The sequence below is a fragment of the Calidris pugnax genome, unplaced genomic scaffold, assembly GCF_001431845.1.
Source record: "Calidris pugnax isolate Ruff unplaced genomic scaffold, ASM143184v1 scaffold38, whole genome shotgun sequence".
Taxonomy (NCBI): domain Eukaryota; kingdom Metazoa; phylum Chordata; class Aves; order Charadriiformes; family Scolopacidae; genus Calidris; species Calidris pugnax.
Genome location: NW_015090995.1, coordinates 9,534,545 through 9,560,724, shown reverse-complemented (window position 1 = coordinate 9,560,724; position 26,180 = coordinate 9,534,545). Strand labels below are relative to the sequence as shown.

Genomic DNA, 26,180 nt, shown 5'->3' with positions numbered 1-26,180 from the left:
GCTCCCTCTCAAGTAAGCTTAAAATAAAACCAAAATCAGCTTGCAACAGAATAGAAACTGATACAAAACTCCAGTTAGAGATTGCAAATAACACCTTACTTTAAATGAAATTAACCTGTGTCATACCAAATAAAAATGTATTAAATTTCTGCTTTACTAATATTTTATAAATTACTTCAGAATATCCTCCTGGTTTTATTGATTAACGCCTCTGCATTTTAACTTGCAAATTTCAGTGTCAGTGCCAATTTCAGTTTATATTTAAAATAAGTATTTTTCTTATGTTAAAACCAGTGTAATTGTCATCAAGAGAAGCATTCACGTCATTCAGCAAAAAGCAGCTCATTGCAAACTTAGGTTCCAAACCAGGAAATATCTCTCTCTCTCCACATGCATATATATAAACCTTACGTAATTCTATACTGCCTATCAAAATAGCAGACAACATAAAGGACTACGTTAATGTGTCTTTGCATTTGTTTAAAAATACACATTGTACAGAGCTAATGCTACGCTGTTACTGAATTATCCTAATCTGATTTTCAGACAGACTCCCTGACAGCATCAAACTTTTCAAACCGGCCCATCAACAGATAATTTTTGGACCAGAAAATTCTGTAGGCCTTGGAATAGATTTATTTGGTGAACTCCGGTAGTAAAGCTCTTCAGATAGATTAATGGACTAAGTGAAGTGTCTCTCCAGACTATAATAGAAGGCATAAGAGATCTCATTTTCCAAGAAATGTCAGTTATAGGCAGGGAAGACTTCTTTGTACTCTGATTTTCTCCATATATTTTCCATTTTCATGAGCCAGTCCAAGCCCTCCTTCCTCACTGGTAATGTTATCAGTGAGACAATACCTTTCTATAACAAAAATAGCATAGAAAACTGTGTAAGAAAAATGAATTTGATAACAATAGAATGACTCTCTCATAATAATTTAATAAATTGAAGACATGAAGATTTAAATCCTCCAGTAGAGCTGCATAAAAACGACTGATGAATTCATCAGCTCTTCCAACCTTCCCAAAGAAGCCCAGACAATATTTCTTATGTTCTGTTCTACAGAGATCACCTATAAAAGAAAAACAGGCATTCAAGTGCCTCTGTTATGCTGCTCTTTGCCTCCAGAGTTAAACTCACTGTTGATTCTGCAGTAAGTAGATGTGAAATATTTAGAAATATTCCAATTTGTTCCTAATCCTTCCCATTAGAGTAATACATTTGTAACACCCTTTCCGGGTAAGAGCATGGTTGTGAACCCCAAAGTTACTGTACGGACATATAGCAAGCTGCTGACCTTTACAGTATTCCACTAAACCAAGGAAAGTCTGCAAAAACAAGCCAGAAATGCAAACACAGTTAGGCTGTCACTAGCTTTAGTTAAGCACTATCAGTCAAATATTTCAAGAAATCTTAAGACCTGCAGAAACCACATCAAAGAAACCGGATGATGAACTCCATGAACTGAAAATATCCAGCGTATTTTGTAGCCACCAAAGTAATTTAAAAAGAAACAAAACCGCCCCCTTCCTGGCTCTCCATTTTCCCATATTTTAGTGCAACTAGTCCTAAATTAAATCCTATTAAGGAAGGCAATGAGGATTTCAGTTACTGTATTGGAACAGTTTATTTCTCTTTGTTCGGGTAGTAAATTTGTGTTATCCCAGCTTCTTTTTTCACATCCTCTTTGATGTATTTCTTGCATCCTCAGCTGGATATAAAGTCAGTTTTTAAAGATCATTTTCAAGGCATTTTCAGGCCCGACACTCAGCCCAGTGCTCTCAGAAATTTTTGTGGATTTAACAGCATACTTTTATATACAGTTCTTCCTCTTTTTCTTGATACTGTATAAAAAAAACGAAGACAGAAAGTGATGGGACTAACTAACACAGGGATGTAATCCTGCAACAAGTCAGAAATTGGTGCTACTTGCAAAAATAAATGAGAAAAAAGAAGAAATGCTTTTTCCCCTCTGGTTCCTTCCAATGATAGTCATGTCGGTGTTATAAGCAAGGACAGCAGGAAAGATAATTTTACACAGAGCATATGTAATCCATAAATTCACAGTGTCTCTTTAAGCACAGAACCTTTCAGATTTTATTCTGGTTTAATCTATGTTTAATAAAAACCTTTCATCCCATCAAAATTCTTGGGTTTTACATGGATTCAGATGGTGGCCAACTGATAGAAGTCTCCTCTTTACTCTGGAGGAATCAAAATACTCTGAATCTGTGCTCTTATTTTGTTCAGGGACTATGGGAACAGAAGGAGAGATTGACAGAAGCAGGATAATTCAGTAGCCATGAATATATGGATACACACTACACATTAGTTCCAAAAGAAGCAAGTAGGATTTAATTTCTGTTCTTAAGAAAGAAAATTTCTCTCCCATAAAATCTACCCATGATACAGTAATTGAAAATCTTTCAAAACAGCACCAGGAAACACACCAAGGTTGTGCCCTAGATGGGAGTACTTTCAAGCAATTTCACATCTTAGAAAGAAGCACAATTTAACTCTCTTGCCTCTGGATCCTTTTCTAAGCTCTGGCTTCCCTTCACTTACTCGGTCCTCTCCCTCCTCCCTCCCAGCTTCCAAAACTATTCTCAAATAAAAAAAAAAATAAATCCTACTATCAAACAATTAACTTTGAATAAAAACACAACACGGAGTGTATTACTAGCGAATAAAAAGAAACCATCAAACTGCCACAATAAAAATATTTTCTTTTACCAAAAGGATGGTTCAAACAAATGTAAATAACTACAGTATCTAGCATTTTCATGACTTCAGCTAAGCTGAATAAATGCAATGGGTCAAGCCAATAAGTGAAACTAATCATGCTGTGCAGAGCTGTAGTCTTCTGACAAGCCACATTCTGAAGTCTCTTTCTAAAACCGTTGTAACTACAGAATCCATTCAAACTTCCCAAATGAGGGAGCGAATCCAAAGCACAGTCAGTTAATTAGAGCCAATGAAGTGGGAAATGCAAGATAATTAAATTCTTCTCCTAAAAGATTTATTTCTGAATATAAGTTTTTGGAGACAAGTAAGAAATTAATCTCACCCCGTAAAACTTAACTCACCTTCGTGACACTCTTCTCAGGAATCAAGCGATCATACTGTTGTGTAGCTTATTAAGAAACATTACTGATTACAGTAATACTACACAATAATGCCACTGACATAATTTTAGAATTTTTATCCTTGATATAAGCAGCTGCTGTCTACACAAATAGGAAATGTACATTTAATCCATGACACAATTGTAGTGGAAAATAAAACCAAGTTTGATTCGAATAAAAAAACCACTACAACAAAACTTTTTAAAAATAAAGAACTTCAACCACGAGAGGAAACAGGATTTAGAAAGTAACTGTTCTTTCTCTAAATAGCATAATCAGGGTTTCTGTGTTTAAAAAGTTATATTGTTGGCCAAGATTAGAAAAAGCTACTTGAATAGATGACCCTTGAAAGATTGTTCAGGTGAAGAATTTGGGGATGTGATTAACTAGATCTGAAAAATGACCATGTATTTAAGCTAAGAAAGCCCACATGTTCTCACTCTCTTGAAAGAGAAAAAAAACATTCAGAAGCACAGGTGTGACTGACATCTAATGGAAGATCAGGATGGAGACTACACACCTGCACTTTGGCTCTTGCAATGGATACTGCTACTAATGAAGAACAAAGTAGGGGCCTGAATTAGAATATCCACCCAGCATTTGATACAGCTGAGCAGACTGTTGAAAAGCAAGTTTGGACATCAGAGTGTCCAATTTCAACATCTGAGTTCTCCAACAAGCTGCTAACATCTTTATGAAGCACACAGAATACTGAAGACTATCGCAACATCTGAGTTCTCCAACAAGCTGCTAACGTCTTTATGAAGAAGCACACAGAATACCGAAGACTATCATACATAAAGACTTTTAGCTAGAAACCATATACAAGCATCCTCTAAAATGACAACATTGCCCTTCCCTATTTCCTCCTCTACCATTGTTTTCTTAAGAATCCAGATAACCATCACATGTAATCCTTATTATTATAATTGATCTTGTATCTTTAAAAGAGAAGCAGGACAGAATCAGTCATATTGCAGCTCCACAGAAGAATGAGAAAATACCATTTAGGTATCCTATTTCCTTAGGATTCCCAGGAAATTTTCCTCTTTACTCTGAAGTGAACAGTAGAAAATATCACTGTTTTCCATAATTAAAAGAAAAAAAAAAAAAAAGAGAGATTCATAACTGCACATTTTTTCACCCTCAAGCTGTCTTTTCTGATGAGAAAGCCAGAAAAGCAAAGGTGTATGTATTTTTATAGAAAAGGATATGTATCAAGCAAAAATACCTGCTTTTCAACTTCCAAGTTAGCTTTTTGAAGAACTTGATAGTGCAGCTGAATAGTCAAACTTGCATCCATGCTTTAATTGGAGTTGAGGTGGGCACCCACTGTTGGCATTTAGGTGTATCTGGTTCCTGAGCAGCAGAAGCAAGTCCAGCGACCACAACTGCTCAGCTCGTGCTGCTCCCATGCACCATTTCAGCAGGGGAGGCTTCGGTAACAATTAAGCGGAGCCATTCACAGGTGAAGAGACCCATAAATTTTACCAAGTGTGGTAGCTGGTGTTTCATCCTTGCTACTGTATCTTCTCAGCCACCGCACTGCAAAAATTACCAACAGAATCCATCTCCTCTACACTGACAGCATGGGGATGGGGGTGCCCATTCTCCCATAAATGTGTAGGGTATTTATTCCGCTAACTGACCACCTTTTATAGAGGGAGAGCATGCCAAGATCCCATCTCATAATAGCAGATTACATCTTCAGAGAAAGAATTTAAAAATAAACTACCATCAATTAACGTGGTTGTATTACAACAGCTTCATTGCAGAGACTGATACAAAAACATTAAGCAGAAAGAAGCAGCCAGATAAAAAGTGGCTTCCTAGGATCTAAAAAACCAATGGCAAGAGATCCTCAAATGGAGCTTTTTCACGGTTACAGATGTATTACTTATCGGTAAATAAAAAATTCAGACTATGAAGAAAAAGGAAGAAAGAACAAGTAGAAAATATTATTTTCCTATTCAGGAAATTCATGCAGTGGAAATTTATGATAAAAAATATTCCATTTGAAAACTATCATAGGTAATGCAAGCTGAAGAAGTATATGATCCTTTGTCAAATGAACAACACATAAATTTGCAAAGATTGATAGAAAGCGCTATACTGCCAAAAAGAACTATTAAGTACCATTTTAATAATCACAGTGATACAAATCTGCTTCCATCCACTAACATCAGGCATGCTACGTTAATCTACTCCAGCTGTGAACTGGACTTTTATGTTTCATGAAACCTTAAATGCAGTTACTTAATAGATTTGCTACAATTGCAAATATAAGTTAAAACACACGCAAGCATTCTACAGTTACATCTGTCACCACTTTTTACTGCTGAAGTTATGTTCAATGTACCAATTAGTTCAGGTAGATATGGGGAAAGTCTGCTCTCAGGGCAACTACTGGAGACAATGGTGTGACTTCAAATATAATCAAGTCAGCATTACTAAAATTAAAAAAACGAAAAGAAAATAATAAAATGCTCTCAGCACTTAAATCTATTTTTGATCACTCATGACTACAGAGCAAGACAATGGAAATTTTAAAGCACAGTATTTAAAAATCTATCTAATCTTTGTTTAACAATTACAGTTTTTCAAAATACGAATCCTTCAAATACATAGCAATGCACCAATGGAAGATCACGTCCTCTAAAATGTGAGAGGGGCTTTTATTTCAACTTTTGGGGTTTGTTCTAACCCATTTTGAGTTAGAACAACAAATTGTTCCAGCGAAGGGACAGAAGCTGCAGTCAAAGGGCCATCTGCTGGGCTTGTCTCCTGTGAATCCCACAGCAAAAGGCGATGTGATGGAGCAACCCAGGCAACTGGGATACACACCATTAAGTAAATGACAGAATGAAGGATGGAACACTTTTGAGGATAAGTGTAGACAAACATGATCACTGCATTTTTTTAAAAATTTAAAAAAATGTTATCAGAAAGACAAAGGTATTTGATATGAAGCCAGAAGACTACTACTGTATGCACTGCAAACAGGGCTTGCCTCAAGGTCATCTTTGATTTTAAAACATAACTGCGGTAATAGAGTAGTATCTGCACCTTCTAAGAAATCCTTTACTCATTTAATAAAATTTTCTCCACCTCCACAGCAGAAGATTGTTTAGACCAGTTAGCACCCAATGGGGTTTCATCATGTCAGATCATTTCAACATAAATTTGTTAACTGCTGTTTCTAACAAAGAATTCTTTAGAGTCTGATATTCCACTCTCCATTCCTTCAAGTAACTTTTAATACTTTTGATTTAGGATTAAGAAAAGTTGATGCATACAAGGCCTGTAAGGGCGTATAATTCTGTGTATCATTTCATAACCCAGCTGTCAACAGAGACAACATTTTTATAATACATGTATTGTATGCGTGCCAGTATGAGATGAATAGTCCTGTAACTATAATCAATACCGTTCATTCAAACCACTGGCAGAAGCATTTCAGGCAACTGGCAATTTCATCAGTTTCACTGGGCTGCCCAAAAATAAACAGCTTGAGAGGAATGAATGATCCCTGTGGTTATCTATAAATAATACCAATCTCAGTCATTTGTTTTAGGGGGTTCATCACCGGGAGCTGCACATCAAAGTCTCGTAACAGCGCAAAAGGCATGGCAGGCTTCAAGAAACTAAAGAAATGCTGAAGAATTACACTATTGTTTTCATTCATGCAGTTACTGTATTTACATACAGGCTCCTCCGAAAGCACCAGGATTCCTCCAGTGTTACAGCAGTTCCAGCTCTGCAGGAAACTCACAGGATCTCAGGGATTTGTAACCATCTCGAAAGTCGAACTGGATTCGGGGAAAGCTCCAGTGACCTGAGCAACCCCACCCCGGGGTAATGTCACTGCTAAGGAAATGTGAGCAAGTTTGGGATTTTTAACTACTTCAGTGTGAAACTTGCCCACTCTCAAAAGAGTTTTTGAGAGCAAAAACAAACCTAACAGCTCAATGTGAATGAGACTAACGCTGAGGCTGATGGGTGCGAGGTGAACCCAGGCAGACGGGGAACAGAAGGCGCCATTCACAGGCCTGTTCGCTGTCTCTGGGAAGTGAAATAGCTCTTTTTTTAAAATTATGGTCTATCTGCTCCTATCTATCAAAGTAAGACAAGAATAGAGAAAAAGGAATAAAGACAGCTGACTAAAGGGAAAAACCACATCTCTGCACAGTACAGATCCCAAAGAAAACTTCCAAAGCCCTGATGTGAAAAAAGATCTGATTGCTGTGGTTGAAGGGACTGTGTCTCCCTGGCAGCCCTGCTGGGCTGTGGGCTAGCCCAGCCTGCAGACCAGTCACTGGCCCTGAGGCTCTGAGCATACCCCCTGTTCCTGCAGGAAAATCTCCTAACCACTGGGAATTATTATTGAGTTTTTACCCTATTTCACCAGTCAGGAATCACAAGATGCCTGCTGCGTGCTCTAGGGAAAACAGCGGAATGATCAGTTCTCTCAAGGACCTAGAGGCTGGAGCTCATCTGCTTCCAGGCAGGATTTGTGCTGCCATGAGACATCGCTGCAGAGAGCTCAATACACCATCCGACTGCAGCAATTTCTTTCTTGCAGATACCATGAATGGGAGCCAAAGCCATCACCTCAGCTCTTTCACACACAGTGTAATGCTCCAAAGACACTCCATCAGATGAGCTCTACAGAAATGCCCAAGCCTTCTGAGTAGACTACTGAGGGGAAAGCAACAGCGTTAGGAGCATACATCCAGGTAACCAAACCGCTGCTGGACCAAGTTTAGAAAGTCCCATCTATAGCCATAAACAATCACTTTTCAGTCTTAAAGCCTGTTGTTCAGAAAATTTATACCCTGGCAATGAAAATAATCTTCAAGTTGTAGCACTATCCAGTTCACACGCTTACTGCTAGTATAATACGAAGGACAACCAGACCACTCAGCTCCACCAAGAAAGCGTTTCAGTGGGATGTGTCCAGCATAAAGGCCGACAGCAAAAAGATTAACGGCACCAACTTCTTCAGAAAGATAACACTTGCTTTACAGTGGACAAACAGGGGAAGCTCACAACCCATTTGGTGCCTCTACACCTCTGAGAAATGAGATGGGCTGTACTGTGGAAGTTGCTTTTGCAAAGAGAAAGTCAGTAGCTGTTTTAAAATGAAAGCTTTGATTATATTGTTAAAGTAAAATTGTCTGCAGGACATTCATAGAGAAAAGCCAGCTTTTAAGAATGGAAGAATTTATCAGGTCTTTATTGCTTTGATCATCAATATTTTAAAGTTATTACTTTTTATTCTATATTGGCAATAAATCTCTGCACACTTGAACTATAATCATCACAGCAAAACATGGTACACTTTCTCACACAAAACCACATCAGACAAACTGGGTATGAGGATGGCTAAACTGGTAAAGTCTCTCAGTTTCAAGTAAGTGATTAGGCAGCAGCGTACACCACTATTAACCTGAAGTCCATAATAAGAGCTTAAATGAACAACTCCAAGTGGACGTAGGCCTTTGTAACAGAGCCGCACTCCCGCAGTTGGCACTAATTGAGCCTTTTGGTGTCAGGCTCCGCGGAGAAGGCAGTCGGCAGTGTCTGAACTGCAGGCCCTTCTCCGTCATGCAGAACAAAGTCACAGTCCTGATTATCCAGGAGGTTTGATCTTAATGCTTTACACTTCTATAGCATCTTTCATCCAGGAATGAGGCAGGCAAGGTAGCAGTGGAGGATCTTAAGCTGCTATTTCCCTTCCCACCCCCGTTTTGCGTAAGGGCCTCCTGTCTTTGGAGCTTCCCAATACTTTTTGCAGGTGTACTCCACAAACACCGAATCACACAGCTGAACTTCTGAGAAACTGAAATGATGGAATCATATTTCACACACTGCTTCACCCAGGCTTCTTGAAAACACAATTAATAATCGATTTTGATTAAGTTATTTCCAAGAAGATTTTAATCCCCTTACAGAAAGTGTTGCAATAGATTCAATGCAACCCAGCATATGCAAAAAATACACAGGGCTGATACAAGCATTTTTAGAGACCACATGGTAAAAAGGAGGAATCATATTAATTCTGCTTGCAATTTTATCCAGAAAGATGCCATTTTTAAATTCATGTGAAGATCCTGATTAAGGCAGACTATTCCAGAGCAGCAGATTCTGGAACCAATTAACAAAACAATTCTTACTAACACAGGGAATCTCCAGACATTACCAAGGAAACATAAAATCTTTTCAGAAAAGCCCGCAAGGAAAATAGACTTTAATATCAAATTGTATCCTCCAGCGTATGCAGAGATTACCTCAACTCAAATCTCAAATGCATCTTATGTGAAACAGGGGCTAGCACTGCAGAACAACACAATAAGAATTTAAGACAGGAAGTGCAGATAATTTATCTGAATAAAGCTTCCAGGAGAGTAACTGATTTATGTCGATAATGATCCAAGCTGGAACCTGACCAGGATGCAGGAGTTAGCAGCATCACTACCCACAATAGGGTCACTATTCATTAGTAATAACAGGGTGTTTTTACAGATGAAAATAGGTTAAAAAATTAGCTTTATGCTTCAGCCAAAAGACCCTGCTTTGCCAGAGATCTGTTCTTGAATTACCTTTGGAGCGACTCAGAAAAAGGTGCTGTGTTTTTCAATCAGGACTATCACTATTCATGCAAGCATGTAAGAGACACAATGAGTTAAATTTCAGAGAAAAGCCTGTGGTTTATAATGTCACACACCCTCTATTCATTCAAGAATTGCAAAATCCATAAACTGATGCAGAGAGAGAGAGAAAAGTAGTGAAAGGTTCACAGCTACAAAAATACATACATGGGGGGAAAGGGAAAAAAGAAAAATGAAAATCTGAAAGTAAAGATGGTATAAGAGACTCCTGCTAAAAGCAAGGTCAGCAGTTGCCACTGGAGACTATTTGATTTACACTATTTTGTTTCAATTGAAAAACAAAATCTCTCCTTGGCAGATTCTGCTCTACACAGTCTATTACAGATACTTCTGAGATACCCAGCACCATTTATAAAGGGACACTTATTACTGCTGAACGTGAACGTTTTGTTAAATTTCCCAAAGTTTCAAGAGGAAATATGTGCGACGCTACACAAGGGGGTATTTAGTTAGTTGTTGAAGTCAAGAGCCTGGACAACCTGGGCAGCTCTGGGGGAGAGGTGCATAACTGATTAAGATGCTCTGAGTCTCCCTTGAAGAATCCATTGTCTGTCCTAGACCCCCATCCCTCACTTATCCAGAGGCTTAAAGCCAGGAATACCCCATAAGGGACCACTCAGTTTTTACCCATTACTGGTTTCACTCCTTCAAAATCCCACAGAGCTACTCCAAATTTATCCTGGTGTCCATCAGACCAGGGGAAGACTCCATTATGCATCTTGACTGCCCATATTTATCTAAAGGGATACAAAGAGGCTTTTTTTTTTTTCCCCCCTTTCTGTTAGGGTAGAGCAATGAAGCAGTAAAATTTCTAGGACCCAGCGGTCATTGCAGATATGCACGACTACATATCACTGCCTGCAATTTCTTTTTCTGCTATATAGCACAAAACAAGTGGCAGTAAAGCACATCTGATGCATATCAATCTATGTCTGTGAAACTGGACATTGTGGTTGCAGAAACCACCACTGCATTTACTACACTCTGTATGCAGTAAAGCTATACTGACTCACGCTTCAAACTTCTGCACCTGAAGCACCAAAGTGGAGTAGTGGAAAACTTCAGGAGGATTAACTGGTCTCTTTTTAATCACTTTTGAGCTTATCTCGCTGCCTCTCCAGGTAATAAAGAAAGTTGCATGCAGATGGTGTGGAAAGACATGCTATACATACTTTAACTGACAAAAATTGTCTACCCATAGAATACATCACAAGCAGCTTGAATTATATACCCCGAAAAACACAGACAGCTTCTTCCAAAATGCTATTTTTTTTTCACATCCATCACCTATATGTCATTATTAGAATGGGATAGAACAGGTGTTTTTACATTGAAAAAGGAAGATTAATGTCTTCAGAAACATCTTGCTAACTCAGACAGCCTTCACCAAACTGTTTCAGTCAAGAAAAAAAAAAAAAACAAACCACGTACAAAACCCAGAAATCACCATTTCCAAGACAAAACATTTGGCTTCAACTGAAACCAAGTCAATTTTTTGAAGTCTGAAACTATTAAAAAAGCTTTTGTTTTTAATTCTCTAATTTTCTGGTTGATCCCAATCTAATCTTTAAAACCTTTTTGGAACTACATCTCAAATGAAAGATTAGCAATTCATACGGCTCCCATCATTTCCAATCATATGTGTTTTTGAAGTCATGCAGCGTGATGTTCTGGGATATACAATCTGTTTCTGGGACGCAGAACAGCAGTGAGATAATTGTTCTATGGAGGAACTCAGTCTGAACTGACCAAAGCATTCGATCTAAATATATGAGAACTACCATTAGTCATGAGAGTCACTCTGCTGACATGGCTGAAATGGGAAAGAAATAGGACTAGGTGGCATAGGACAACATACATACATTTTTTCTCTTTGGTATTGTTTTGTATTTATATTCATCAGGAAGTCCTAAGTAAAGAGGCACAAAAAGCAGTATTTTAAAAAGGAAATTCAAAGTAGTATAGCAGATATGCTGACCGTGCTCATTCAGCATTTCCTTACGTCCAACTCCTTTTGACATACTCCACAACAACAGTGAAGCCACTCTGGATGTGCTATCTGACCACTGCACAAACACTTTGGAGAAAGATGGTTGAGTACATTAAACTTGCTAGACAATTTAGAATCCCCCTAACAGTTTCAATTCAATGCAGGGTTAGACCCTGGGTCAGTCCTTTGCAAATCAATGGACACTAATTAGCTCTCATCTATCTGCTGGGAAGAAAGAATGCACATGAACTTGAGTTTTCTGACCATCAGACTTCATTAGAATCCAAACTTGGTGACACAAGTGGTAAAGCCTAAGACATCAAAAACCCTGTAAAAACCAATGTCTTACCATGTTCTGCTGTAGAGAGGCTATAAAAGTTCATCACCTGAAAAAAACTTATCAATTACTATTTCTCCCCAAGCCATAACTTCCCCTGCACCTCTCCCTCAGAAGAAAAACACAAACGACACTAACAATGACCAGAAAAAATTTTAAGGAATTTAGCATACACAACAGGGTACGAAGACCAATCAAGATGCGTGTCATGATACAGCAACCCTGTGATTTGCACGATGTGATCCATGTTCACTAAGAGGGCTGCAGCACCTCTCTCAGACTAAGAGCTCTGAAACAGAAATCAGACAAAGAAATCATGGAAGGCACCAATCCCTGAAACGCACTGCTGTGCATCTCTTGGGAAAGCTGGCAGCTGTGAGATACTGATTACAGTACATTCTATAGACCTCACCAGGAGAAATCAAAAGGAAACACAGTTTCTAGCAAAGATGGTCTGTTCTCCCACGACTCAAATAAGCAGCCGGAGCGTGGGTCAGGTAGGCAAGAATTGGGCACATGCTGTGCTGCAGAAGTGTGGAACCATACTTATAATAAAGATCCAGGTTATGTAGGAGACAAAGAATTTTCCAATATTAAACTTGCTTTCTTTCCAACAGCTTTGCTTATTTCTGGTAAAGAGCTGAGAATTTCTCCTTTGTCAAGTGACAGGTTGGCTTGCTGTACAGCTGCCACACACATTCCCCTCAGTCCATCAGTGGGAATGTACATCATCCTCTGGCAAGGACAGCAAATTAGCAAGTACTAATGCCAATTTATTTTTCAGATGCATGAAGAGCAAGCTGAGTTTTGGTGGGTATTTTTTTGCTTTTTGCTTTTGTTTTTTTGGTTTTGTGGGTTGGTTATTTTTGGGGTGGGAGGCAAGAAGTGGAAGAAATGATCAATTAGCGAAAAAGGCACCGTTAGTCAAAGCTCTCCAACTTATCCACTGCAAAAAAACCCTGCCTTACCTGTCAGGTAAAGGCAGGTAAATTGTATTACCCTCGCATAAGAGACAGAAAAACTGTGCTACCAAAAGTACAAATTGACCTACTCCAAGTCATGCAGAGAGTCATCAGAAGACTCCATAGTTTCCCAGGTTCCCAGCCCCTTTACCACATGAGCTGGGCTCAAATGCTCGATGCTTGCATATGACAAAACTACTGACAGTGAAATCAGCAAGCGCCATTGCACACATCATTCCAGGAGAAACAGGTGTGAAAATAATGAAGTATATATGGACTATATACCATCAGAGAGCAGATATAACTGTCCCAGATACCTGTATATCATTTTACAGACAGTTCTTGCATTAAAAAGGACTCAAGACAGTGAAGTCCCTGGGCAGACATGCATTTTTTTTTTAAATTCTTGACCAGAATTTCAAACATCAAAATGTTTTCAAACATTTGACTGAACTCCAGCAAACACAAGCCCAACATAAGGGCAGGACCAAGCATCCAAAAGCAATCACATAACTTACAAGTGGTCTGAAAGTGAATACGTTGTAAATCATGTTTGAAAACAAACAAACAAAAACTTTCAGCATGTCTGAAATGTCCAAATAGTCTAGCAAAATAATTACATACAAGTGACCATTCCAGCAGAGTGCTCACCTGGGCTATTATCCAATTCTAAGAGAGCAATTCACCCTTTTCACAAGTGCCTGGGCGAGTTACCAGCATCACGGTGTCCCGGCAGGTTGATCCTCACACATAAGGGCTTCTGCGCCTCCCGTGCAGCGCAGGTGTGAGGGCTGCACGTTGCCACTCGCTGTACGAGGGATGGTTAAGACAATAAAGCAGACCCAGTGCCTCAGACACCACGAGGAGGATGTGCAGAAATGACTGCTCAGTGGATTCACTGACATAACTCTTTCCAACATTCACTCTTCCTCTTTACACAGAAACATCACCTGATTCTCTCTTCCTTTGTGTATATATGATAGTTTTACCCCTAAGAATTTCATCAACTAGAACGGCACGCGCTGTCTTTGAATGTTTCACATATAGCTACATGCTGACAAACGAACTCTGCACTTCTGGTGCTATAGAATTATCTCCAAACTCCTCCATACAGTCAGGGCAGAGTATGTACTGTGAAGCTGTGGGATAGTTATTAGAGTCCATGCTGCGATGGCTACAAACAGCCGAGCATGAGTGTCTACCTTGCAGTTTTCAGATGACTGCACATGAAAAACTCCAAGATGATTTCAAGTTTGAGGTTTCTAGGGCATCTGATATTCTGAAGATCAACAATAATATAAAGCAGGTGATATAACAGAGGGAAGCACGCCTCTACCTCTGATGGGAAATGTAACACATACACATTTAGAAGAAAAAGAATCCCCATGGATGAAGTCTGGAAATTGCTTCACTGCAGTGATGATCACACAGTTTCACAGAAACTGGTTTGATCTAGATCAATCATTTTTATATTTCTATTTTTAGATCGCCACATTGTTCCAGCGGAGGTGCAAGCCCCAGTATAGCAAACCTCACAACAACAGGTACAAAGTTTTTAGGCTGCCATATGAGCTCCCTTAGCAAGGGGGCCATGGCCTTCCAGTGACCTATACTTTACAGCAGCATAGAAAGTACTCATCTTAGGCTGTAACTTAAATGCCAAATACAAACTCAACGTAAAGATCTTTCTCACAATAAATGAACACAAGTTTCCAATTATATGGTTTGGCTTGACTTGAAACTGAACTATGAAACCAAACTGTTGCTGCTTTAAAAATAACATGTTTATTCTCAAACATTTTAAGGATGCCTAACTAAATAAAAACTAGCGTTCCAAAATTGGTAATGACAAAATATGTACTTTAAATGGAAAAATGTTAAATCACTGGATTGTGACAATAAAGAATCATTAAAGATATGTCAGCTCCCTCATTTCACACCTTCTTGCATAACAGTCCTACACTTGCAGCAGGACAGCCTCCCACCTCCCAGACACTGAATAGAGCAAACCCGGAGGAAAGAAACCCACTATTTTCTGCAGCTCTTGGACAAGCTCCCGAGTCAGCCTTCAACAAAACTGTGGTTTTTTTGTCGTTAAATGCTACTGTCACAAGCTTGTTTCCCATCATGGCATCTCCATTTCCTCTCAGAGATAAACTACAGCTGTTACACATTTCATTGGAATGTGTAGTTCATCAGCATCTCTCCAACCCATGCCAATAGTCTCATGGGTCCTCCAGGCCCAGTGCTACACAGGAAAAGTGAACAATTTCATCTCTGCATCTGCACAAAATCTTTCCGAAACTGAACAAGTAAACGGCGTTCTTCATCATGCTTTACTCTTCATTCATTTGGTGAATTCAATTTCTCAAAAAAGCATCCATTCATATGCATTTTTCCATCTCTACAGTCCCAGTTAAATGGAACCCTAACACCTAAACAGTATGCAAATGCTATGTATGCAGCTGAGGAGTCAACTTATTTTAAAAATAATTTCAGAAATAATAAAATATACTGGAAAGAGTTCCTTCTGCTAACACTGAGATCACATTCAACTTAGTGACAAATCATCTGCTCCGCTATGAAGTGGAAACAAACTTTAGTTGTAACACAGCCTTCACCTTTCGACCTATCCCAATATTGCAAAAGTTTTGACCCCTAAACTGAAACCAGTAGATTTTCTTTGTCACACAGCAGTAACATAAAATACTTGAACACGTTCCATGGCATAAAAGGCATTTTCAGGGATCTGTAATGCACAGAATTGTGTAGAAAGCTCATTTCCAAATGTTCTACCACAGAATGCCAGGAGAAACCACAGTGCATCCCTTACCGAGAGAGTGAGGCATCTACCCTGTGGCCTCTACTCACGCAAAACCACCAGTCCATGGCCCAAACTTGGCAAGACTTTGAGCGAGACATGCTTGTGCTTTTGGCAGAAGGGAGCTGACCACTTTCAGCATCAGCGTCCTTTGCCAGCTGGCCAAAGAGCACACAGATGCAAGGGAAGCAAATTATCTGCCCACTGGCAAAAAAAAAGATGCTGAGCAGCACCTAAGGAAAAAGTGTCTGTGTGCATGTATGCGAGTGTGTATGCATGTGAGCATATATATATTTATACAAATATGCACCTGTGCTTTGGAAAAGGGAGTAGTAGAGTTAAACTGGAAAAGTTGTCTGCTACTACCCCTGTGGTACCATTTTCTACAATGTTCTCACAACGAACCGGCACTTTTCCATTAAAATCTTCCAAGCTGAATTTTAAAGATTAAACACAAGGACTGCAGGGCTGCTAAAGAAAATTTGCTATGAAAGTCTGAAATCAGACCCCCTCAAGAAAGCGTCCATACAGTCACTTATAGGATTTCAGCAACTTAAGGTAAAGATGTAATTGTATCTTCCCTCTTTTTGTGGTCTCTTAAAGAACGAGTGCCTGTGGAAGAAGCACTGTACATCAAGATTTGGTAAAAATATAAAAAGCCTTCTGGGTTCAGAAGATATATGAGAAGTGACTCAAAAAAAATTAACAGAACAAGAATTTGCAGCTGATAGATTAGGTTTAGCTGAGAGTGGGAATCTGCCTGCAGATTAATTAGATACTGCAATCACAGCCCCTTTTCACCCATAGACATCCCACCACTATCATTACATGATCAACAGATTTTAATGAAAACTAATGCTTTCTTTTGAGAAATTCCATGTGGACTATGTATAAGGTTGAGTTTACTTTTCCAAATATTTCTTGAAAATTGTACATAACGCAAGTGCACATTTGTTGGCTGTAAAGGTGTACAACAGCAATTTTTTGCAATGACAGTGCAGAGAGGGAATATGAGATCTGTGTGCTAATGAGCTGACACTGCAGAGGCTAGAGCAGTGTTAGTATAGTGCACTACAAGTACAGAGCAGAAAGACATTTGCGTGTTATTTCTAGGGAATATGATCTACAGAACTGTACGCATAATTCAACATTAATACTAACACCCTTCATCAGAGGTTATAAGAAAAGCATGAAAGACGCTTCAGTGATTAATTTATACCTTTGAGCTGTTATACTCAAATTATTCTGAAAAAGCCAGCTCACTCCCCACATGAGCATTTTTGAAGAAAATATAACATCCATGTTTTACTTGATTTTATTCATTCACAGGTCAAGTTAACTTTCTTCCTTTCTGTTTTTTTCTGACGGCTAATAAATCCCCCTAGAGCCAACTGATAAACTTCAATTCACCTTTAAATACACTGAAATTTTCATCTTTGTTTGCATTTGCTCTCTGTTAAGATATCATACAGCTAAATAGATAGGTGGGCAGATAAATACAGAGTGGATGAATACTGTATGTATGTGTGTAAATTAAATGTACAGAGAGGGGCTCGGTGCTAGCAGTGAAGCAGGGAATACACATACATAAATCAGATTATGCATCATTTAACTGAAAAAGGAATGACAGGGAGGGGCTTAGGGCAGGAATTTTCTTTTGCTCCTAAACAAGTTTGTTCCCATGTTGGGATATTTCCAAATCAGCCCTACCAGAAGTGGGTTTTTTATCTCTAGCTCATGAGGATACTTCAGAAGAGATTTTTTTTTTCCTGCCTCTGGAATGCACCAGATTGCACCAAGTGGGATGTGCAGCTGTACAGTAAGAACATAAGTCTTTCCTTAGCAGAGCCCTCCTCAGTTCCCGCACTCACAAACACTTACTACAGCCACTAGCACATAAATCAAAGCAAAGGAAAATGAAAAGTATTGTTTTATGGATACTGACTAGTACAGGCACCATGCTCAAGCTACACGTGCTACTTTCTTCAATTTCCCTTCAGCCCCTTTACCTATCCCATCACCAAGTCAGTCCCAGTCTCCCTCTCCAGTGAAGGCACTTGGAGTCACTGCAGGTTTCTCTCCTATGGATCCCTGCCAATTGCAAATATTGATCAAACGGCTGTGTGACAGCATTGGAGGCAATTTATGCTTATCTCCAAGAGACGTAAAAATGTTGTGGGAAGAATTCCTTCATGGATACAGCCGCACCCTGAAGTTATCTGCCACTCCACTGTGAAGTGAGGATGTGGCTAAGGGTGCTTAGGCCAGAATGTTTTACAAGTTAGCCAGGTAGTGTGAGGGGCTCTTAGTTCATCCTAATGTATCGATATGTATGACCATTCTGACTTTCAAAGAAGAGAATTGCTTCCAGATCCAAAACCAGCAACCAGGCTTCTACCTTTTTTTCCTTTTAATTTGAGCTACTGAGACCTATGTGGCTGGTGACTTGGACTCATCACATTCTTTTCCTACCAAGAGTATTACCAGAGGGTTGACATAGCTATGGACAAGGTCACCTTTTCATTTTTTCTCTCCTGTTTCTTTTTTCACATCTTCTATTTTTAAACAGGTTACTGTAGGTTGGTATTCTCCGGTCTATGGTTTCTCCAGAGATTTAAGTTTTCTCAGTTTTACTACACTGGTAATATGTGCGTTGGAACATGCAGCCCTATACTATAGAAAACCATCTCATCTTACTAAAATCGCTACAGCTTTCACTAACCAGTGACAAAAATCATTAGATGTCAGAAGACGAGAAGTACATCAACTAAATAATACATTGACTACCTCTGAATGAGCGTGTGGTTCACTTGTCTTGGTGGGATCTGTAAAGAAGTGCTGGTAGAACTTTTAAAAAACAATTAATAATTAATCACCCAAGCAGTTTAATGTATTTAGTTTAAATCCATATAATTGATATTTAGGAAACTATATTTGAGATACAGCCTCTTGAAGGGATTACACTGATTAAGGATTAATAGTCTGATGTTGGTTGTAAGAGCTGTTCAGGCTGGATAGGATTAGTAAAATAAGATGCAAAATACAGACACACTTTTATTTACCATTTTTTTTCTACTTTACCAATATTTTTATTTGATATTATATAAATAACCCCCTTGCAAAAGCTTTAAATGTCCTCATACAAAGCCCTTTAAAAAGTGTAATGCTGCACTAGCAAGAAGCAGTCACATGGGGGATATGTTAGAATATCAATCCAAATTTTGTCCAAATATTTCTTTATTGTGTATTTTCTAACCACCAACTTTCTCAGAGAGCGCCTGAAATCCTAGAATAATAAAGTATCTACTCATCTGGCCTTCTAATTATACAGCATGGGACAGGAATGTAACAATTAGCCCATCCCCAATGAACAAAAAATTAAAGAAATAAGATAGTCAAAGACATGAAATAATTTTAAAGCAAGAGATACTGGTTTTCTATACTCCGATACTTCATTATTTTAGCACAATGCTTCCTCTCTGAACATTTTATACTGTGAGTATATGAACAGGAATCCTGTTCATAGCACAAAGTTAGTACGTTGCATTCAGAGGTCCTTTACATCATGTACAGACATATTTCTGCATACTACAAAGCGCACGCAGCTACCTCACGAGAAGACTCCATTCGTTTTCAAACCGTTACAATAAAAACTGTCTAAAACTTCATTTGGACACATCAGTAAAACAAATATCCAGGAACTACTACTGGTTAAGAAACGCTTTTTTAAATGCGGAACACGCACCAGTCTTTCAGAAAGAGATTTCGCATTTTAACACCCATTAACACTACTCAAAGTTCTATTTTGCTTCTTCTGTTAATAAAGGCTCACATTATACATATGCACTGCTTGTGCAGAGCTATTTCTCATAATGCTAAACGTTCTGATTCCATTTTCTCTCCCCTCAGCTCTAACGGTATTTGTCAGTTTACAGTCTCCTCAGCTTTTAACAGGACTTTCACTGCAAGAAAACAACCCAGTATTTCAGGGCAGAGGAGAGGAGTAAACCCCTCTAGCTTTGTCCCCTCAAGGTTACTTGTAAACAGCTGTTTCTGTTTTATTCCTACATGGGCATTATTCGCAAATTACCCTGTTTCACATGGGTAGGTTGTAGCCCCAACAGTAAAAGGATGTTACTTCAGCGGCAATTCACTGATCACAGCTACACAGCACTGCTATATAAATAACATGGTTGTTTTTCTGGAAAACAAAACTAAAGGGGTGAAAAGAAGCAGTGACAGAACTTTCCCTAAGGTATTATTCAACCATATAATGCTGCAAATCTACTAAACCTCATGTCAGTACACACATTTGTTGCAATACATTGTATGAACAAGAACTCTAGGCTACCAGGAAGAAACTGACTTTAAGGGTGGATAGCAAATAAATATTTTTTTAAAAAGCATGTATTTACTTACAAGCATTTGTCACTGAAAAACTGTTGGAAGAGTCCAAGTGATCTACATGATAGTTCAAATGGAAGGGCTTTTCTGTGGTATTTTGGTTTGTGTTGTATAACTGCACAGCAAATCGAAATGCACTGTGCTCCTGAACAGTGTTCCTCATGAAAAGTCCACCTAGGATGGAAAAAAAAGAAAAAAGGGAAAAGGCATTTCAGAATGAATTTTGAGGAGAAACAGTGGCGGTAAGTTACATTTGCATACTGCACATCTCAGGGAAGAACGAACAGGAGCAGGCTCAGCCCGAGCGCATAATTCTCACAGAGCACGTACGTGAAATACATACTCCAAGTCCAAAGTTGGGCTTTTAAAGCCACACATCACATCCAGGTGCCTCCCGAGCCATCGGGAGTCACCGGGAGCTGCAGGTGCACCTTGAAAACCAGGCCACTTACACACGGATGCCCGCACGCAGATTTAAAAGCCCAACTCGGGGACCCGTGGCTCCTAAATTATCTCCAGAACACCCAGCTAACGTCTCCGTGGAGTTATTCGCTCAGGACACGGGTGGCGAGCGGCGTGGGAAACGTGCGGTTTCAGAGGGTCTGGCGGGGAACCCGCACAGCTGAGCGCTGCTCCGAGGGGGGGGGGAGAAAAACCCACCAAGTTTCACTCGCCCGCCCTCAGCCTCACGGCTCGTTCGGCCCCAGGTTTAGGGCAGGTCGTTAGAGATTCACGCCGTTACTCTCTCACGTTATTTGCTACACGGGATGCGCTGCTCCGGGGCGCGATTCCGCAGGAGCCGGCAGGGAAGCCCGGCTGCCGCTCCGGCGGCGAAGGGGCAGCGCAGCAGCCCGGCACCGCTCCCGGCCGCTCGCCGAGCCCAGGCACCGTGTCTGCCGCTCCCTCCCCACACCGGCGAGCAGCCGGAGCCAGGCTGGCCCCCGGAGCCGCCCGGGCTCGCCCCACGCCGCCCCCCGCTCCCCCCTCCACGCAACTTCTCCCCGGCTGGAGGGAAGGAGCGGGCGGCCGTGCCGCGGCGGGCGCTTACCTATACTGATGGTGTTGGGGAACCCTGCCAGAGCCTCCCCCAGCAGCCCCGCCAGCAGCAGCAGGAGGGTCCGGGGCGCGCTCTGCCCCATTTTCTTCAGCCCCTGCGGTTCAGCCCCTAAAACGAAACTGGCGGCACAGGCATGGGCGCAACTGGAGACTCGGAGTAGTGTCAATGGTGGTGGCGATGCTGGCGGAGGTAGTGGGGAGGATGCTTCCCCCCTCCTTTCTTCCCTGCTTCTTCTTTTTTTTTTTTTTTCCTTCCCCAAATTCCTCTCCTCTTGTCTTCACCCCAGCCTGGGAGGGCTCATTGGCTGCGAGGTTGCCTTTCTCCCCCCGTCTCCAGCAGCCCCCCCCAGCGCAGGGACTTCCCCCAAAGATGGTGGGTAGCGGAGCCGGCGAGGCTGCTCCGCCCGGGCCGGGAGGGGGTTATCGATCAAACTTGGCGTGAGGCGGGCTGGCAGCCGCTCGGCTCGGCTCGGCCCGGCCCGCCCAGCCCCGGCGCTTGGCGTCTCCCGGCCGCGGCGACAGCGCTCGGGGCTGCGGTCGGAGGGAGCTCACCGGCCTCCCGTGGGCCGGTCCCCGGGCTGCAGCTGGCCCCTTTAAAGCTGCATCGCCTCGCTCTCTGTATGTGTGTGTGTGTGTGTGTGGAGCGCGGTGCGTGCGCCTGCCTGCGGGCGGGGGAAGGGCGGGGAGCCGAGCCGAGCCCAGCCGGCAGAGCGGGGGGTGCGAGGGGGATGCGGCCGGGGTCCTGCCCGCGCCCGGCGGCGGGGAAAGCGGGCGCTGCAGGCGCCTCAGGGCCGGGGGCCGAAGGGCGGCAGAAGCGCTTCAGCGGCGGGGCGGGGGGAGGCCCCGTGAGGGCTGGGGCCTGCCCCTCGGCGGGCGGAGGACGGCGCCCGAGGTGCGGGGGCGGCCGGGGGCGAGGGCCCGCGGCCCAGCCTGAGGGTAGAGGGGAGGCGGGAGCGCGGAGGCTGCCTGAGGGAGGGCTGGAGGAGGCCGCGGGGCACTTTCCCCGAGGGGCTGCCTCTGCCCTGCACCCGAGTCCTCCCCATCCCTCCGCCGGTGCTAACGCCTGAGCCGGGGGGGTCTCGTCCGCCCACAAGTGCCACGAATGGAGGAGAGACAAGGACGGGTTTATCCCACACAAGGGAGCATTAGGTGCTTCCCAACCTCCTCTAATGGAAGGAAATATAACAAAGTCTCCCAGTTTCATGCCAGGGAGCATCTCTGTCGGATGCTGTCTTGCCCCAGCTCAAAGCGTGGCCTACCTGATGGCCGTGGGGAGATGGCGGGTGGGTGTTGGGTGTCCCGGGTACCTCTCTGCTACTCAACTCTTGGCTGAGCACCAGTTTCCATACACCCCTGGCCTGCACATCCGTAGGGCGATATTCTGCTTCTGCTGGAAGCCTGGTTCTCTGAGGGGCTGATCTTGCACCCGTCTCCTTGACACCTCACTATGTGGATCCTGCAGCTCTTTTTTTGCTGCTTTGAGGCTCACAAAACTGTACAAAATGGAGAGAGAAAAGAGATATTAGGTCACCTCGTCTATTTCATAGGCCCAGGGAACTTAATGTTTCCTTTTCCGCTGATTTCAGTAGGGTCAGTTTCCCTTGGTCCTCCTCTGCCTTTCCTTTCTTTTCTTTCTCTTTTTTTTCTTACTCTCAGACTCCGGTGTTCTTTGGGCCTATGTTCAGTTGACTTAGGGATAAAATCAAAAGCAGTTGGCTTTGCATTTGCAAAATAATCAACCAGTGCCACTGGCTGTAGCTTCATAGAAGTACTTGAGATGTAAGACGGTGGCAGATCACTGCACATATGCTAATGAATAACATTAGAGATTCAAACCACAACTCTTGGAGGAAGCCAAAGGCACAGGTGAAGAACAGGGCATCACATTAATGACACAAGAGCATAACATATGCCTTTAGCAGCATGTATGCAACCCCTACTTACCTCTAGGTGTGTGCATTGGTTGCTATATATTGTTTGTTCTTTTACGAGAGATATGTGCAGAAGATGGAGTCTATTCCGATTGAGGCAGGGGTGGGAATCAGGCTGTGGGGTGGCTGGTAATGCTCCCTGTTTAGATTGAGATGGCAGTTGTCTCTCTATTTAAGAAAATGGTTATGTGTAGTGATAGGTGGGTTATAAAGTCCATCTTTATATCTCTAGCACTGTTCAAACTCAAAACACACTACAAATAGTACCTATGAATTCCTGTAAACATCTCCATGAAGCACTCATGAATTCTTGTCTTACAGACGTAAAAACTAAAAAATCAAGGAAAGCAACTGGCCTAGCACACCTAGGCAGGGAGTTTCAGAACCAGAATTAAGATCACGAGCAACAGCCCAGCTTCACTGTAGATCACTCTTCTCTCAAATGTCCTTTGGTAAGCACAGCAGATCTGAAAGCTACAGACAGGTATGTGAAGTTTAGACAGTCAAGATAGTTGTGAAAAGTATGTTCCTGTAGGCAAATAATTTTTGGTTGCGAACTACTTATCTTTCCCCATTCTACTTAGCTGCAGCCCATTTCTAACACATTCTCCACAAGGTCCTCCTGTCCTCTTTTTTGTGTCCCTTCTTAGTGGCCCTACTTACTTCCTGTTCACTTGCTCATACAAAGTTCTTCTCTGCATCCCTGCAGCTCTGTATTCCAGGCTGACTGACACCTGATGATGTACTGAAAAAATTGAAACTGAAATAAATTATGTTTAGTATTATAGATGTTAGGACAAGAGAAGAGATAAAATAGCCATGAATGAAGGTGGCATGTGTCAGAATCTCATTTTCATACACAGCTGGTAGGGTGGGTATCTCATCTCAAATAAAATGGTGCTTCACAGCCTCATCTCAAAATGGCAATATTGTTATTTTTATTATTACTAGCATTTTCAATACGCACTTTGCTTTTTGCTTAGGCAATTAGTCTCTTTAAACTATTTGCAGATACAAATGGAACAGCAGCCATCCCATACAGATTTTGGAGAAACCCAAAGAGACCCCATCCCAGTTAATCTTTCTTACAGTGAGCCCAGTGTGTTCTAGGATAAAATGGTAGGAGATTAGTTAGCTTTATGTGGATGTTAATGCCATGCAAATAGTTTATATACTTTGCTAGGGATGCTCAGTGACTTGAGTTAATGAGTTCCATGGTAACCAAGGTCATACCAGATGCTTTCCCAGACCTTCCCTAACTAAATACAACCAAGATTTTGCAGGATAATCAGAGCTTCATGTTTAGATGATTTATAGTGTTCTGGGACACTAGGGGATTCTGAGTACTATCTACCTGAGCAGGAGGGGGTAATGATTTATAATTAGCTAATATGTTCTCATTGTAATGTCTAATAGTGGATTAGAAAAATGCTATGGAATTTGGGACACAGCGTTCTCACTGAGCTTTCTGATGTTACTAGGCTAAACCTATAGTGTAAGCATAAAGTCATGGCAAAATTGACACCAGGATTCTGTGGCTCAAGCTTCACCCTAACTGCACTAAGGTGACTTCATCACTTTTGTCATTCCTATTTCTAATTGCGAGAGAGAAGCTCAGGCAGTGAATTTCTAGAAATCATTGTGGTTTTCGCAATACCAACCAAATCAGGTTATAATTGCCAATAAATGTATCACCAATTGTGTCTTACAGCCCTTTTTTTGTTGTTGTTGTTTTAAACTGGTTATTTCTTCATAAAAACAAAGGAGACACAATTAACTGAACTTTATGTTAATGTCAGCATTTTGATTAGCTAAACTGATTAATTCTACAATAGACAGTTAACAGATAGAGTGATAGTGGGGAGAGACAGAAGCAAAGATGAAAAGGGATTCAGGGAGAAGATGAAACTACAGATAGGAGGAGTCAAGGGGAAAGTACAGTGTCAAAAGAGGGAAAATGAATACAGACGTTACAGTTTCATACATTTTGGAAAACAGGTCAAAGGGACATCTAGTTAAGATTTTATTACATTATGAATGGGCATAGAACAAACTATTGAAGCTCTCCTGTTTACCTTTCATTACCATGCAATAAGAGAGACATAAAATGAAATTAAAAGGCAGCAGATGAGAGACAGTTTTACAGAAATATTCTGCTATGCAGTTTATAGCTAATCTATAAAGCTGTCTTCTACACAATATTCTTGGCAAAAATAATTGTTTTTAAAAGTTTCAAATTTTATGTGAATTAAAGGAATAAATGCAATAGACTAGTAAAAAGCTGTTTGGATTAATATTCAGAATTCATGGCAAAAAGTAACTCTTGGGTGCCTCAAGAAGACCTGTTCAGACCTGTTTAATATCGTCGTCAATGACATAGACAGTGGGATTGAGTGCACCCTCAGCAAGTTTGCGGACAACACCAAGCTGAGTGATGCAGCTGACACACTTGAGGATGCCATCCAGAGTGACCTACACAGGCTTGAGAAGTGGGCCCTTGTGAACCTCATAACCCTCAGCAAGTTTGCGGACAACACCAAGCTGAGTGATGCAGCTGACACACTTGAGGATGCCATCCAGAGTGACCTACACAGGCTTGAGAAGTGGGCCCTTGTGAACCTCATAACGTTCAACAAGGCCAAGTGCAGGATCCTGCACCTGAATTGGGGGCAACCCAGATACCAATACAGGCTGGGGGATGAAGGGATTGAGAGCAGCCCTGCTGAGAAGGACTTGGGAGTACTGGTGGATGAAAAGCTGGACATGAGCTGACAATGTGTGCTCGCAGCCCAGAAGGCCAACTGTATCCTGGGCTGCACCAAAAGGAGTGTGCCCAGCAGGTCAAGGGAGGTGATTCTGTCCCTCTACTCTGCTCTGGT

The 26,180-nt window shown here is 41.4% G+C and overlaps 1 protein-coding gene across 3 annotated transcripts in view; it reads right to left on the bottom strand.

Annotated features, from left to right (window-relative positions):
* The window catches only part of GRIA3 (glutamate receptor, ionotropic, AMPA 3), a 151,872-nt gene extending 129,884 nt beyond the window's left edge, over positions 1-21,988 (bottom strand). For 2 of the 3 annotated variants that reach the window (XM_014955100.1, XM_014955099.1), the window contains exons 1-2: positions 21,363-21,986; positions 20,330-20,488 (exon numbers count right to left, since the gene is read on the bottom strand). In XM_014955100.1, the coding sequence (XP_014810586.1) occupies positions 20,330-20,488; positions 21,363-21,453 (250 nt within the window). In that variant the 5' untranslated portion in view covers positions 21,454-21,986. Of the gene's footprint in view, positions 1-20,329; positions 20,489-21,362 lie in introns of all 3 variants that reach the window. The other variant, XR_001413457.1, reaches the window with a different exon arrangement.
* Positions 21,989-26,180: the final 4,192 nt, after the last annotated feature.